This window comes from Canis aureus, chromosome 16 (assembly GCF_053574225.1).
Source record: "Canis aureus isolate CA01 chromosome 16, VMU_Caureus_v.1.0, whole genome shotgun sequence".
In the NCBI taxonomy this organism is placed as follows: Eukaryota; Metazoa; Chordata; class Mammalia; order Carnivora; family Canidae; genus Canis; species Canis aureus.
In genome coordinates, this window is record NC_135626.1 from 57,997,369 (window position 1) to 58,010,952 (window position 13,584).

General features: G+C 51.4%; 1 protein-coding gene across 2 annotated transcripts; it reads right to left on the reverse strand.

Moving 5' to 3' along the window:
* Window positions 1-10,618: 10,618 nt before the first annotated feature.
* NT5C (5', 3'-nucleotidase, cytosolic) lies at window positions 10,619-12,403 on the reverse strand. Of its 2 annotated transcripts, none has more exons than XM_077854176.1 (5): window positions 12,181-12,403; window positions 11,556-11,656; window positions 11,428-11,476; window positions 11,106-11,220; window positions 10,619-10,985 (listed from the first exon to the last, which is right to left on the reverse strand). In XM_077854176.1, exons 1-5 carry the CDS (start codon window positions 12,373-12,375, stop codon window positions 10,825-10,827), a joined length of 621 nt encoding a protein of 206 aa, XP_077710302.1. In that variant the 5' UTR covers window positions 12,376-12,403; the 3' UTR covers window positions 10,619-10,824. The 2 variants fall into 2 exon arrangements, with proteins under 2 accessions (XP_077710302.1, XP_077710301.1); XM_077854175.1 differs by having other exon boundaries at window positions 11,416-11,476.
* Window positions 12,404-13,584: the final 1,181 nt, after the last annotated feature.

Below are 13,584 nucleotides of genomic sequence, written 5' to 3' on the forward strand. Positions count from 1 at the left end.
AGCAGGGGGAGCTGCAGGCAGAGGGAGAGAGAGGAGCAGACTCTCCGCTGAGCAGGGAGCCTGACCACATGGGGTTAGGGCTGGATCCTCCGACCATGAGATCATGACCTGAGTTGGAGGCAGACACTTAACTCACTGAGCCCCCAGGTGCCTCTATCTGTCAACGTTTAAATTTCAGAAAGAACCATTTTCAAGATGCTAAAGTAAAACCCAAGAACAGATAGTCCCAAATGAAGATTTTTACCTGGGATGGGCCGCAGCCAGCCCATCACCCTGGAGTGGCTGAGTCATCAAATGGAGTAAAGGGATCCCTGGGTGGCGCAGCGGTTTGGCGCCTGCCTTTGGCCCAGGGCGCGATCCTGGAGACCCGGGATCGAATCCCACATCGGGCTCCCGGTGCATGGAGCCTGCTTCTCCCTCTGCCTGTGTCTCTGCCTCTCTCTCTCTCTCTGTGACTATCATAAATAAATAAAAAATTAAAAAAATAAATAAATAAATAAAATAAAGTCTTGGGCTGCTCTCTTCTGCTCTCTCCTCAGGCTTGCCTGGCCCCTAGCCGCTGGCTAAGTACTTATGGCTGTGACCTCTTTTAATCCCCAGAACAATCCTTAGACCCTCCTATCTCAGCAGTGGTGCCCTACTCACTGTGTGCCCTGAGGTCACCTACCTGACCTCTGAGTCTCCAGCTTTCTTTTCCTTGGTTGTACTTGGGCTTTTCTCTTTTGCCTCCCTTGGGGATTTCTGTGGTTCCCTGTTCCTGGAAGGGCCCTGCTTTTGCCTCTTGTTCTCCTTCTGTCTTGTCTGGTCCACCCAAAACATGTTCATCAGCCAGTCAGAACTTGCTCTCCTTTCTGTTTGGTAACTGTGGTTTAAGATGCCGCATGATCAGCACACAGTGAAGTGCACATATCTTGTGTCAGTTTGACGTTTGTTTTTTTTCCTTGACCTTTTTCTTTTTTTCCTCTTTGTAAGTTTTCATTTAAATTCCAGTTAGTAGGGGATCCCTGGGTGGCTCAGCAGTTTAGTGCCTGCCTTTAGCCCAGGGCATGATCCTGGGGTCCCGTGATCAAGTCCCACATTGGGCTCCTTGCATGGAGCCTGCTTCTTCCTCTGCCTGTGTCTCTGCCTCTCTCTTTTTGTGTCTCTCATGAATAAATACATTAATAAAATAAATACATAAATTCCAGTTAGCATACAAGGTAATATTAGTGTCAAGTGTAGGATATAGTGATTCAACACTTCCATACAACACCTAGTGCAGGGATCCCTGGGTGGCGCTGCGGTTTGGCGCCTGCCTTTGGCCCATGGCGCGATCCTGGAGACCCGGGATCGAATCCCACGTCGGGCTCCCGGTGCATGGAGCCTTCTTCTCCCTCTGCCTGTGTCTCTGCCTCTCTCTCTCTTTCCGTGTGACTATCATAAATAAATAAAAATTAAAAACAAAACAAAACAAAAAAAACACCTAGTGCAGTTTGATGGACTTTTAAATTCATTAAGGTATCTGTACATCTAAAATCAAGTTACACAATGTTTCCATCTCCCCCAGAAAAGTCCCTCATACCATCTCCCAGGTAGTGTTTTCCACCCCCAGGTTACCACTGTTCTAATCCAGGGGATTTACCTGTGTTGTTGTTGTTGTTGTTTTAAGATTTTATTTTGGTGAATGGAGCATGGAACCTGCTTAAGATTCTCTCTGCCTTTCTGCCCCCGTCCCCCTGCATGCTCTTGCTTGCTCGCTCTCAAAAAAAAAGTTTTTTTAAAGTAATCTCCACCCCAATGTGGGGCTTGAACTCATGACACACTGAGATCAAGATTTGCTTGCTCTACCAACTCGGCCAACCAGGTGCTCCTGTTTTGCCTGGTCTTGCGCTTCATCTGAGTTACTCAGGATGTACTCCTGTGTCTGGTTTCCTTCACTTAGTGTATTTGAGATTCGTCCAGATTGTTAGTGTCATCAGCTCACCTTTTTTTTTTTTTTTAAATTATATTTATTCATAGAGACACAGAGAGAGAGAGAGGCAGAGGGAGAAGCAGGCTCCATGCAGGGAACCCAATGTGGGACTCGATCCCGGGTCTCATACCTCGGGCTGCAAGCGGCGCTAAACCGCTGCACCACCAGGGCTGCCCCATCAGCTCACCTTTGTAGGAATATGCCACAATTTGTTCATCCGGCTCACCTGTGGATGGAGATTTGTTTCTAGTTTAGAGCCTTTTGTACACAGATTTTTTTTTAAAAAAGATTTTATTTATCCATTCATAGAGACACAGAGAAAGGCAGAGACACAGGCAGAGGGAGAAGCAGGCTCCATGCAGGGAGCCTGATGCAGGACTGGATCCCAGGTCTCAATCCCGGGTCTCCTGGATCACACCCCAGGCTGCAGGCGGCGCTAAACCGCTGCGCCACCGGGGCTGCCCTTTGTACACAAGAAAATCTGTGTACTTAGGTACTCCTTTCTCTCAGATTCAGGTAGAAGTGGAATTGCTGAGTCATAGGGTGGGCATATGTTTAACTTGAGTAGAAGCTGCCACATACTTTTACAATCCTGATGGCCTGTGAGACTCCTGGCCACCAGCACAAGCATTCCAGCAGCCCCACCTCCCACCAGCCCTTAGTATTGACAATCTGTTTTGTCTTAGCCATTACACTCAGCGTGTGGAGGCATCTGATCGTGGTTTGAATTTTCATTTCTCTGAGAAACTGTGACGAGCACACTCATAGACTGGTCCTATTGTGCAGAGTTTATTCAAGTCTCGGCTCATTTTTTACATTGTGTTCATCTTTTTAAAATTTTTTTAAATTTAATTTATTTTTTTATTAAAGATTTTATTTATTTATTCATGAAAGACAGAGACATAGGCAGAGGGAGAAGCAGGCTCCATGCAGGGAGCCCGACGTGGGACTTGATCCTGGGACTCCAGGATCACGTCCTGAGCAGAAGGCAGATGCTCAGCTGCTGAGCCACCGAGGCATCCCCATCTTTTTTTTTTTTTTTTTTTTATTTACGATAGTCACACAGAGAGAGAGAGAGAGAGGCAGAGACACAGGCAGAGAGAGAAGCAGGCTCCATGCACCGAGAGCCCGACGTGGGACCCGATCCCGGGTCTCCAGGATCGCGCCCTGAGCCAAAGGCAGGCGCCAAACCGCTGCGCCACCCAGGGATCCCATCCCCATCTTTTTTTAAAAGATTTTATTTGTATGACAGAGAGAAAGCACAAGCAGGGAGTGGCAAAAGGAGAGGGAGAAGCAGGCTCCACACTGAGCAGGGAGCCAGACGTGGGGCTCGAACCCAACACCCTAAGATCATGACCTGATCTGTAGGCAAACACTTAACTGAGCCCCCAGCCACCACCAGCCCCCTCCTGTGCCCCGTGTTCATCTTTTCTTGATAGACAGTAATAACTATTCTCTATATATTCTGGGAAGAATCTTCTTTCAGATATAGTCTATTAATATTTTGTCCTTTTGCCTTTTTACTTTTTTATTTTTATTTTTTTAAAAGATTTTATTCATTTATTCATGAGAGACAGAGAAAGAGAGAGAGAGGCAGAGAGAGAAGCACGCTCCACACAGGGAGCCTGACTTGGGACTCTATCTCGGGTCTCCAGGATCAGGCCCTGACCGAAGGTGGCACTAAACCGCTGAGCCACCCAGTCTGCCCCCTTTTTTACTTTTTTACTTTTTTTAAATGGTGTCATTTGTTGAATTTTACTTTCCTTATTTATTTCTCTTCTCTTCTCTTTTCCTTTTCCTTTTCCCTTTCCCTTTCCTTTTCCTTTTCCTTTCCATTCCTTTCTTTTTTCACTTATTTGGGGGCAGCCTGGGTGGCTCAGCTGTTTAGCGCCATCAGCCCAGGGTGTGATCTTGGAGTCCCGGGATCAAGTCCCACATCGGGCTCCCTGCATGGAGCCTGATTCTCCCTCTGCCTGTGTCTCTGCCTCTCTCTCTCTCTCTCTCTCTGTCTCTCATGAATAAATAAATACAGTCTTTTTTAAAAAAATTCACTTATTTATTCATGAGAGACACAGGGTGAGAGAGAGAGAGAGGCAGAGACATAGGCAGAGGGAGAAGCAGGCTCCCCACAGGGAACCCGATGTGGGACTCGATCCTGGATCCCAGGATCACACCCTGAGCTGCAGGTAGATGCCACCCAGGCATCCCTCCAAATGAAATCTAGATATATTTTATTTTATTTTATTATGAGTTTTTTTAAAAAAACATTTTATTTATTTATTCGTGGGAGACACAGAGAGAGAGACAGAGGTAGAGACACAGGCAGAGGGAGAAGCAGGCTCCATGCAGGGAGCCTGATGTGGGACTCGATCCCAGGTCTCCAGGATCAGGCCCTGGGCTGAAGGCGGAGCTAAACCGCTGAGCCAACCGGGCTGCCCAAAATCTAGATTAAAAAAAAAAAATCCTTTTCTGAGGCACCTAGGTGTCCCGATTAAGTGACCAGCTCTTGATTTTGGCTCAGGTCATGATCTTGGGGTCTTGGGATGGAGCCCCACATCTGCCTCTGTGCTCAGCAGGGTCCCCTTGAGGTTCTCTCTTCCTCTTCCTCTATCTCCTCCTGCTCAGGCATATGCATGCCTGCTCTCTCTTTCTCTCTCTCTCTCTCTCTCTTTCAAGTAAATAAATAATTTTTTAAAAAAAAAAGCTTTTTCGGGCAGCCCAGGTGCTCAGTGGTTTGGCACCGCCTTCAGCCCGGGGCGTGATCCTGGAGACCTGGGATCGAGTCCCACATCAGGCTCCCTGCATGGAGCCTGCTTCTCCCTTTGCCTGTGTCTCTGCCTCTCTCTCTCTGTGTCTCTCATGAATAAATAAATAAAATATTTTAAAATAAAAAAAATTAAAAAAGCTTTTTCCTGCTTATAAAAATAATATTTTCTACCCTGTTTCCTCCCCACAGAAAACAAAAAACAAACAGAACATTTTCATGGAGGAAATCTTAAAAAATAAAGGAAATAAAAATGACTCCTAATCCTGCTGCACAGAGATAAGCATTGTTGGCTTTTTTGCTGGGATTCCAGTTTGTCTTTTGTTTTGTTTTTAGATTTTATTTATTTATTTATTTGAGAGACAGAGAAGGAGCAGGGGGAGGGGCAGAGGGAGAAGTAGACTCCCCACTGAGCAGAGATCCCAATGTGGGGCTCCATCCCAGGACCCTGCAATCATGACTTGAACCCAAGGCAGATGCTTTCCTGCCTGAGCCCCCCTAGTGCCCTCCAGCCTGTCTTTTGTTAATGTGACTGTCCATTTATTGAGTATCTGCTATATGCCAGGCTGAGGTGGCCAAATGAGACAAGACAAATTCCCCCTTTCGTGGGAGTTGTAGCTTAGTGGGGGTAACCTTCAGTAAACATGACAAGTAACTTAGTCATGACGGGGAGTCACAAAGGAAGTGACGGGAGGGCTCTGGGGACAGGGGCTGTGAGGGTGGTCTAGGAAGGCTCCCAGAAGAGGTGACATCTTGCTGTACTTGCTCATTGCAGTTTTATCATATATACAATGTAATAATGTTTTTCCCTCCTTAACCTCATGTCACAAGCATTTTCCTATGTTAAATACTCTTTGAAAACATGATTTTTGGGCAGCCTGGGTGGTTCAGTGGTTTAGCGCCGCCTTCAGCTCAGGGCGTGATCCTGGAGGCCTGGGATCGAGTCCCACGTCAAGCTCCCTGCTTCTCCCTCTGCCTGTGACTCTGCCTCTCTCTCTTTCTGTGTTTCTCATGAATAAATAAATAAAATCTTTAAAAGGAAAAAAGAAAACATTTTTTTAAGAATTGTAGAATTTTGGGGATCCCTGGGTGGTGAAGTGGTTTGGCGCCTGCCTTTGGCCCAGGGCGCGATCCTGGAGACCCGGAATCGAGTCCCACGTCAGGCTCCTGGTGCATGGAGCCTGCTTCTCCCTCTGCCTGTGTCTGTCTCTCTCTGTGACTATCATAAATAAATAAAAATTAAAAAAAAAAAAGAATTGTAGGATTTTCCCATCATATTGACATACTGAACTGGATCCACCCAGCTTGCTCTTGCTGGCCATTACTTAGGAAGCTTCCAGGCTTCGTGTTCCTCTTTTCCTACAGGCCTCCTTCATTCTTCAGGGCAGGTTTACAGAGGTGGACTCAGGAGGGAGAGCTCAAAGCACCTGTGGCCTTGGCTTCTTATGGGGCCCCTGGCTCTATTCAGACTCCTTGTCCTCTGAACCCCTCACTTTTCAGGCACTCACTCTTCTTTTCTGCTCTGATGATTGCTGCTAGCAAGGCAGAGGGGCTTCAAGAATGCCCTGTGGTTGGGTCCCAGGCAATGGCAAGCTTTGGGAGGCACAGGATCCATCTTTGGAGACTTCTCCCTTACATGGGCAGCAGGTGGGGCCAGCCATCCTGAGGCCTCCTTCCACCTTCACCCTCCAGCACATGCCATCTGATTATCCCCTAGCCTGGGTGGCAGTGGCCCCACCCAGGCATATCTCTGTGTGATGTTGACTCACTAGCCAAGGGTGACTCAGATTTCATCTTATCATACTTTACAGCAGAGATAAATCCCACCTCCTACCCCCAGTCAGTCTACAATTTGGGTAGGAGACTGTTTCACCACTGGTGGTTCAGAAGAGATAGTGTAGGTATGTCTGGGAAGCCAGAGGCCTGCCAGAGCATTGCCACTTGTCCCATCAAAGTGGCATAGGACGTCCCATCTTCTGGGACTTCAGGCAATATACTCAACAACCTCAGCTTCCACCAAAATAGGGGTGATGTTAACACTTCACGGGGTTCAGTTGCATTCCCTACATGTGTCCAGTGAGTGTCGTATTCCAGGCACCTGCAACTGTGGACGCTCACAGTTGCAGGTCCCTGGAATACAGAGGCAAACCAGAGAGCAGAGCCTCTTATGTTGTCTAGTGACAGAGACAGACAGCAACTAAGGAATGTAGTCAACACGATGACCCCAGGACATGCTGAGGGCTCCACTGGGGTGAATGTGTGCTGAGGTATCATCAGCAGGTCAGGCAGGCCTCTGGGTGTCCCACAGGGAGGGACCTCCATCAGAGTTACTTGTCTCCCTCGCCTCATGACTCCAGGAGTGCCTCTCAGCTCCTTCCTTGCCTCGGAGGTGCTCTTGAGCCACACCTCAGATCCCAGAAATGCAGAAGTTCATGGTAGGTGATATCTCGGTGAGCCAACTGTCCAGACCCCAGCCCTCTGCAGGTTTCCCCCTTTCCCCAGCTGGTCTACAACCCTTCCAGGAAGTATTCATGGAATGTCTTCTGCATCAGGCACCAAGGAGCTGGTGGGAATAAGACGGCCATGGTCCTGATCTTAAGGGACATACCTTCTAGTGGGGCTTGGCAGTTAGCAAGAAAAGAAACCTGCCAAGGTAGCTTCTCAGGGTTCCAAGTATATGAAGAAAATGGCATGTGGGGCTGAGGGGAGTGCCCAGGATGTAGAGAGTGGTGAGTGGGGTATTCCAGGGAGCCTTCCTGGTGAGGGAGCTGAGAAGTGTTGGGTACCAGCAAAAGGGAGGCAGCATGTGAAAATCTGGGGCCAGAAGGTCCCAAGGATGACCTGAGGCTCTGTGTGACAGGGAGAGAAGGACCAGACCAGATGGCACAGGGCCGGGAAGACCTCAAAGTGGGATTTTGATTTTATTCTGAATGCAGGGAGGGGTCCCTACAGGCTGAATGGATAAAACTTTTAAAGACCTTTCCCTATAGCAGGACTCAAAACTGTCCCAGGTACTATAAGGGAGGGGATAGCAATGTCAAACCTGGGTAGACTCCTGTGTCTGGAAGAGGTGTGTCCCTGCCAGCCCCTAGCCCTCCCCTGTCCTCTCCTGTTCTAGCCTCTTAATAAATAAATTTACTGCATCCATAGCCTGGCACACTGCACAGCCACTAAATGATGCCATGGTTGTAGATATATTGGCATGGAAGGATTCACAGTACATTGTTGAATGAGAAAAGCTGGCTTACAAAACAGGAAACTCACATTTTTATTAAATGTTTGTATGTATTCACATATTTTGAAGTTGAGAAATGAAAAGCAAATGTTGGATGGTAGGATTAAGATGGGTTATAATTCAGCTATTTTTAACAACTTTATTGCGATAATTGATATATAAGCTGTACATCTCTAAAGGACACAATTTGATAAGTTTTGACATACACACACACACACCTGTGAAATCATCACCTAACCTGTTTTTTAATTCTGTAAAGTGATATAGATTTTATTTTGGGTTTTTTTGCTTAAAAAAAAAAAAAAAGAAAGAAAGAAAGTCTATCCACCATTGAACTGGCTGAACCAAGGGGCAAAGGAATTGGTATCCACTTCCTGAAGGTGAGGCTGTGGCCTTCAGGAGCCTTGAAAGGAAGGGATGGATACCAGAATGGACTTTATTTTTGTTTTAAAGATTTTATTTATTTACTTGACAGAGAGTGCACACACAAGCAGGGGGATCAGCAGGCAGAGGCAGAGGGAGAAGCATGGAGTCCAATGTGGGGCTTGATCCCAGAACCCTGGGATCATGACCTGAGCCAAAGGCAGATGCTTAACCAACTGAGCTACCCAGACACCCCCAGAATGGACTTTGGATCCCTTGTCCCTGGGACAAAGTGGGTAGAGATAAGCTGGGAGGGGAGGTGCGTGGTTGTGCAGGCCTGAGGCATCTAGTCTCCCCTTGTTTGTCCCCAGGAGGCCTCTGCAACCTGTGCCCAGACAGGGCCAACAAGGAGCACATCCTGCAGACAGGGGGCATCCCACTCATCATCAACTGCCTGTCCAGCCCCAATGAGGAGACTGTGTTATCCGCTGTCACCACGATCATGTACCTGAGCTCGCCAGGCTCTGGCTCCCACCCTGAGCTGACTGCCATGCCTGTCGTCCAGTGCATGCTGCGCTTCTCTCTCTCGGCCAACACAAGGCTCCGGAACCTGGCCCAGATCTTCCTGGAAGACTTCTGTTCCCCAAGCCAAGTGGCAGAAGCCCGCACCTGGCGGGCTCACTCTGCCTTGGGTATCCCACTGCCAAGGACTGAGGCCCCACAGCAGCCTTGATCCAGGGGGACCTCATAGTCATGACCCCCTGACTGCTTACAGAGGAGACCACAATCCTAGTGGAGGCTCAGGGAGCAGGAGCAGCCTGGCTCCCACTGAGCACGTTCTCTCCAAATGGTGCCCTTTTGACTATTTTATTTTTTTAAGATTTTATTTATTCATGAAAGACAGAGAGAGGGGCAGAGACACAGGCAGAGGGAGAAGCAGGCTCCATTCAGGGAGCCCGTCGTGGGACTCGATCCCAGGTCTCCAGGATCAGGCCCTGGGCTAAAGGCGGCGCTAAACCACTGTGCCACCGGGGCTACTCCTCTTTTGGCTATTTTAAAGGTGAGTTTTCTCAGCACGGCAGATATTTACACGGTGGTGAGAGGCACTGATGAAAGAAGAAGCCAGACTTGGAGATGTGCAGGAGAGCAAAGGCAATGCCATTTCCATAGGCTGGCACTCTCATCCAGCTGGAGGTCAAGGTCCTGCCTCCCGCCCCTCAGCTCCATCCTGGTGCCCCACTGCCAGGCTCTCAACTTCATGTGAGAAGCACCTGGGACCCTAGATTCAGAGGCTTGCAGAAAGGCCTTCTCCTGAGGAGCTGGGCCTGGGATCAGAATTGCTTGTGCTTGAGGAAACAGGAATTCTCCTATAATAGGAATATCTGAAGTAATCTTGAAGAATAGAAATGAGATGCCAGCTCAGGGCTCTGGGAAGGTGCCATGGCCACTCCAGGGCTGTGCAGGCTGGGCACTGGGTATGGTTGACACCAGCCTAGAGAACTCTGGCCCGGGATCAAAGTGTTTATCCACAGAGGCCTGTCAGGCACCATGGGTTTCAAAGATAAAGATGTGGTCCTTACTCTTGTGTTTTGTTTTTAAATGAGAGTGGGAGGAGGAGCAGAGGGAGAGGGACAATCAGACTCCACACCCAGGGCAGAGCCTGACATGGGGCCCTATCCTATGACCCTGAGAAAACAACCTGAGCCAAAACCAAGAGTCAGATGCCCGACAAACTGAGCTACCCTGGTGCCCCTACTCTTTAGTGATGCAGCCCATTGATTATGAAGGTAGACCTCAGGCATTTAAGACCACCACCATGAGGGTGAGGTCACATATGTATGCTTCGCTTACCACCCCATGGCCCCAGCCTGAAAGTCCTGGTCCCCCTCCTCTGCCATCAGGATTGGGTTAGTGAGGGGGAGTCCCTGCCCCTGGAAAGGAGTCTCAGACTCAGAAGGGCTTCAGGAACGCCAGTGGTGCTCAAGGGAGACAGAGGACCAGATACCAACAGAAGCATGTGGTTTGGAGTCCACAGTGTACATTGGTCAGCACAGGGGAATGGTGTGGGGCCCCCATTGAAAGTTGGGGTTCAGGAGCAGTGGGAGCTTCCTGGCCTCCCTTCTGCACTGCCTCAAGGTTGACCTCTACCATGGCCACGGAATGGTGTCCAGGTGGTTGTGGATATGGTCAGGTTCTGGAGCCACTAAGGACGGGAGGAGAAAGCCTCCTATCAGCCTGTATTCAGCTACTCCCCCAGGGCTCTTGTCCCTTTACTCTCCCCCCCAAATAAAGGGCCTTTGAAGAGTGGTGAGCCAAAGTGTTTTATTAAAAAGGTTCTTGGGTGATTTTTCCACCGTTTCCTTGCCAGCCATCCTGTTCTGTTCCAGGTGGCTGGCTTGTGAGCACAGAGGTTACCGTGTCTCCCTGCTCTGTGGTGCTGGGGGCCACCACCAGGACACTTCCCTGTCATTCAGCTCTACTGGGGTTCCCTCTGGCCCGCCTTCCCTTCCTTCAGCAACTCTCCACTATTTCGGCTCCCCGCTTGCTGTCTATGATCTCCCTCCAGTTGTCACTCCAGGAGAGCAGCCGTCTCCTCGTTGGGGGTAGGGCTAGGTGCTGGTTGTGGCAGCAGGTGAACAAGATGTGCTCCCATCTTGGGGTCTCCTCTTGGCCTGGGATAGGACATGGGACAGAGGCGGTGAGATGCAGTCTGTAATCTGGTTATTTTTACTCCCTCTCCCTAATCCCAGCAGGCCAGATGCCTGGAAGGTTGCCAGGAAAACAGGTCTAACCTCGAATGGTGTCCTTGTCATCAATGAGCAGGTCCCCCAAGACCATCGTCTTGTCCCTTGTCAGGATAATGCGCTCCACAAACTGGGGGCCCAGGTGATTCTCCACCCAGCGGTACTGTGGGGAGGATACAGGTCTATCAGTGGGGCCAGTGGGTAAACAGGTGGGAGTGGGATCTCCAGCCCTTGAGAGATGCTGCTCTCCTCACCCTGCCTCCCCCCCCCCCCCCAACTTCCTGTGTTTCAATTCTGGTTTATTTTAAACATCAGAACATAGGAAGCTGTTGGCTCTGAAGTGCTGGGGTAACGGCACCTTCTCACCCACACAGTGTTCATACTTCATCAGGGGGCTGGTGCAGATGAAGACCTCGGTGCTGCGTGGAAGGGGCACAGGTTAGGATTAGGGTGGTACCTCCCTCATTCCACCTCCCCTCCCTCTCTGCCCTTCCTCACTCCTGCATGTTGTTCATCTCCTGCAGGGCTTCCAAGGCTCCAGGGATAGGCTCCAAGTCTAGGAAAAAGCCTGGGGCTTCATACACACTGGCCACTTTGTCCTGAAAGATAGCATGTTCTTATCTCAACTTCTGCCTCCAGCAGATCTAGCCTCGGGAGGACCCTCAAAATAAGATTCCTGAGGGACTCTGGTCCCCAGATCAGAGCTATAGGGAGAGGATTTTGTTTATGGGACAGCATTTTTCCAGACTTTCTTGTCCAGGGTGAAAAATGGATTCTGAAGTGAGGGTTTTGTTAAATAGGACGGGGGTGTCTCTGGAAATGGAGCAGAGGCGGTGTTGCCTAAGGGGAGGGCTCCCCTTCCTAGGCGCCCTGTGGGGTTGGTGTGGGGTCGGGGCTTCCCGACCCAGGGACACTGTGGGGTCGGGGCTCCGGCTCCTGAAGACGTTGTGTAGTCAGGGCACCTGGCTCCCAGGCCTCTCTGGGGGTCGGGGCGCCTGGTTCTCAGGGACGGTGTGGGGTCGGGGCTCCCGCTCCCGGGGTCACTGTGGGTCCGGCTCCCGGGGACCCTGGGGTCGGGGCTCCCGCCATCCCCGCCCGCTCCCGCCGTCTCCCTCCCTTCTACCGCCAGGTCGGGTCGCAGGGCTCGGTACTGCTCGCGGGCGAGGAAGCCGCGGCGCTCTTCCAGGGCCACGTGCGGCTCCCCGGGGAAGCGGCGGCGGAAGCCCCGCAGGAGGCCCGCCTCGAAGTCGGCCAGCACGCCGTCCATGTCCACCAGCACCCGCACGGGCCGCGCGCGCCGCGCCCTCGCCGCCGCCATCGCCGGGGCCCGCGCCGGGGAGGCTGGGGGAGGGGGGAGGGGGGGAGCGGGGCGGGGCGGGGCGGGCGGGCGGGCGGGCGCCCCGGGGCTCATTTGCATGCGGCGCCCGGGCCCGGGCCGGCGGGAGCGCGCGGCCTCCAGGCGCCGTCCTCGGGGGCGCGCCCGCTCGCCCCGCACGGGCCGGGAGGGGAGGGGACGGGACCTCCCGCGCCGACCCCAGGGCTGAGCCGGCCCCGGGCTCCCGACCTCGAGGCCCGGGGTCCCCGCCCACCTTCGCCTGTGGGGCGGGGCGGGGCGCGGGAACACGCGGGCGGGACCCGGGCCCTAATGCCGGCGGCGCCGGTGACTTCGAAGGGAAAGGCTGCAGCCCCCTGGCCGGCGGGGCAAACCGGCCACGCAGCGTCGGGAGCGCCCGCTCTGAACGTCCCGTTCCACCGGAGGGGCCCCATTTCCACCGAGCGCGGGTGGTCGAGGAGGCCCTTTCTGGGGAACGGCCCTGGGCTCGGGGGTGGGCGGTTACAGCCGCGTCCAGGGACGTGCTGCGCTGCGGAGGCTGTGGATGCTCCTTGGTAGATTTTACGCGGTCCTGACCCACCAACTATACACTCAGACTTAAGCGACCCGGCTTCCTGTAGCTCCCCATCCGAGCACCCAGCACCTCCGAACCCATGTTAACCGAAGCATTACAAAGAGAACAGTGTCCTGTTCTAAAGGGATCAGGTTAGGGCATCCGGGTGGCTCGGGTGGCTCGGCGGGTTAGCGCCGCCTTCAGCCCAGGGCCAGATCCTGGAGACCCGGGATCGAGTCCCACGTCGGGCTCCCTGCATGCGGCCTGCTTCTCCCTCTCTCTCTCATAAATAAATAAAATCTTTAATCTGAAAAATAAAGTGATCAAATTAAAAAGCCTCTAAGAGGTATAGTCGGCATTGGCACTACTGAGTCCTCCACTATTTCCCCAACTTCCCACCCACATCACACAACCAGTGTGGAGTCCAAACTGTCAACGAAATACACTGTTCTGCCGTCATCATCCTAAGATCATACAGCTCCACTTACCAGACCCTAAGCTAAGTGGAAAATATAACACTCTTAGCAAACGTGTTTACATAGTATTTCCTAAAATCTGTTCTGGCTGCCAGAACTGTCCCTTCCCTCACTTGAATTTTGATTAGGCTCTTATCTTCAAAAAATTAAAAAGAAAAAAACAAA

What these genes read in the sequence shown, in the direction of transcription:
- NT5C (XM_077854175.1), bottom strand. Translation starts at nt 12,375, where the DNA reads ATGGCGGCGGCGAGGGCGCGGCGCGCGCGGCCCGTGCGGGTGCTGGTG. An exon ending in CCCTGCGACCCGACCTGGCG is followed by an intron (nt 11,657 to 12,180) that starts GTAGAAGGGAGG and finishes GCTATCTTTCAG; the next exon opens with GACAAAGTGGCCAGTGTGTA. An exon ending in AACACTGTGTGGGTGAGAAG is followed by an intron (nt 11,221 to 11,415) that starts GTGCCGTTACCC and finishes TCCTCCCCACAG; the next exon opens with TACCGCTGGGTGGAGAATCA.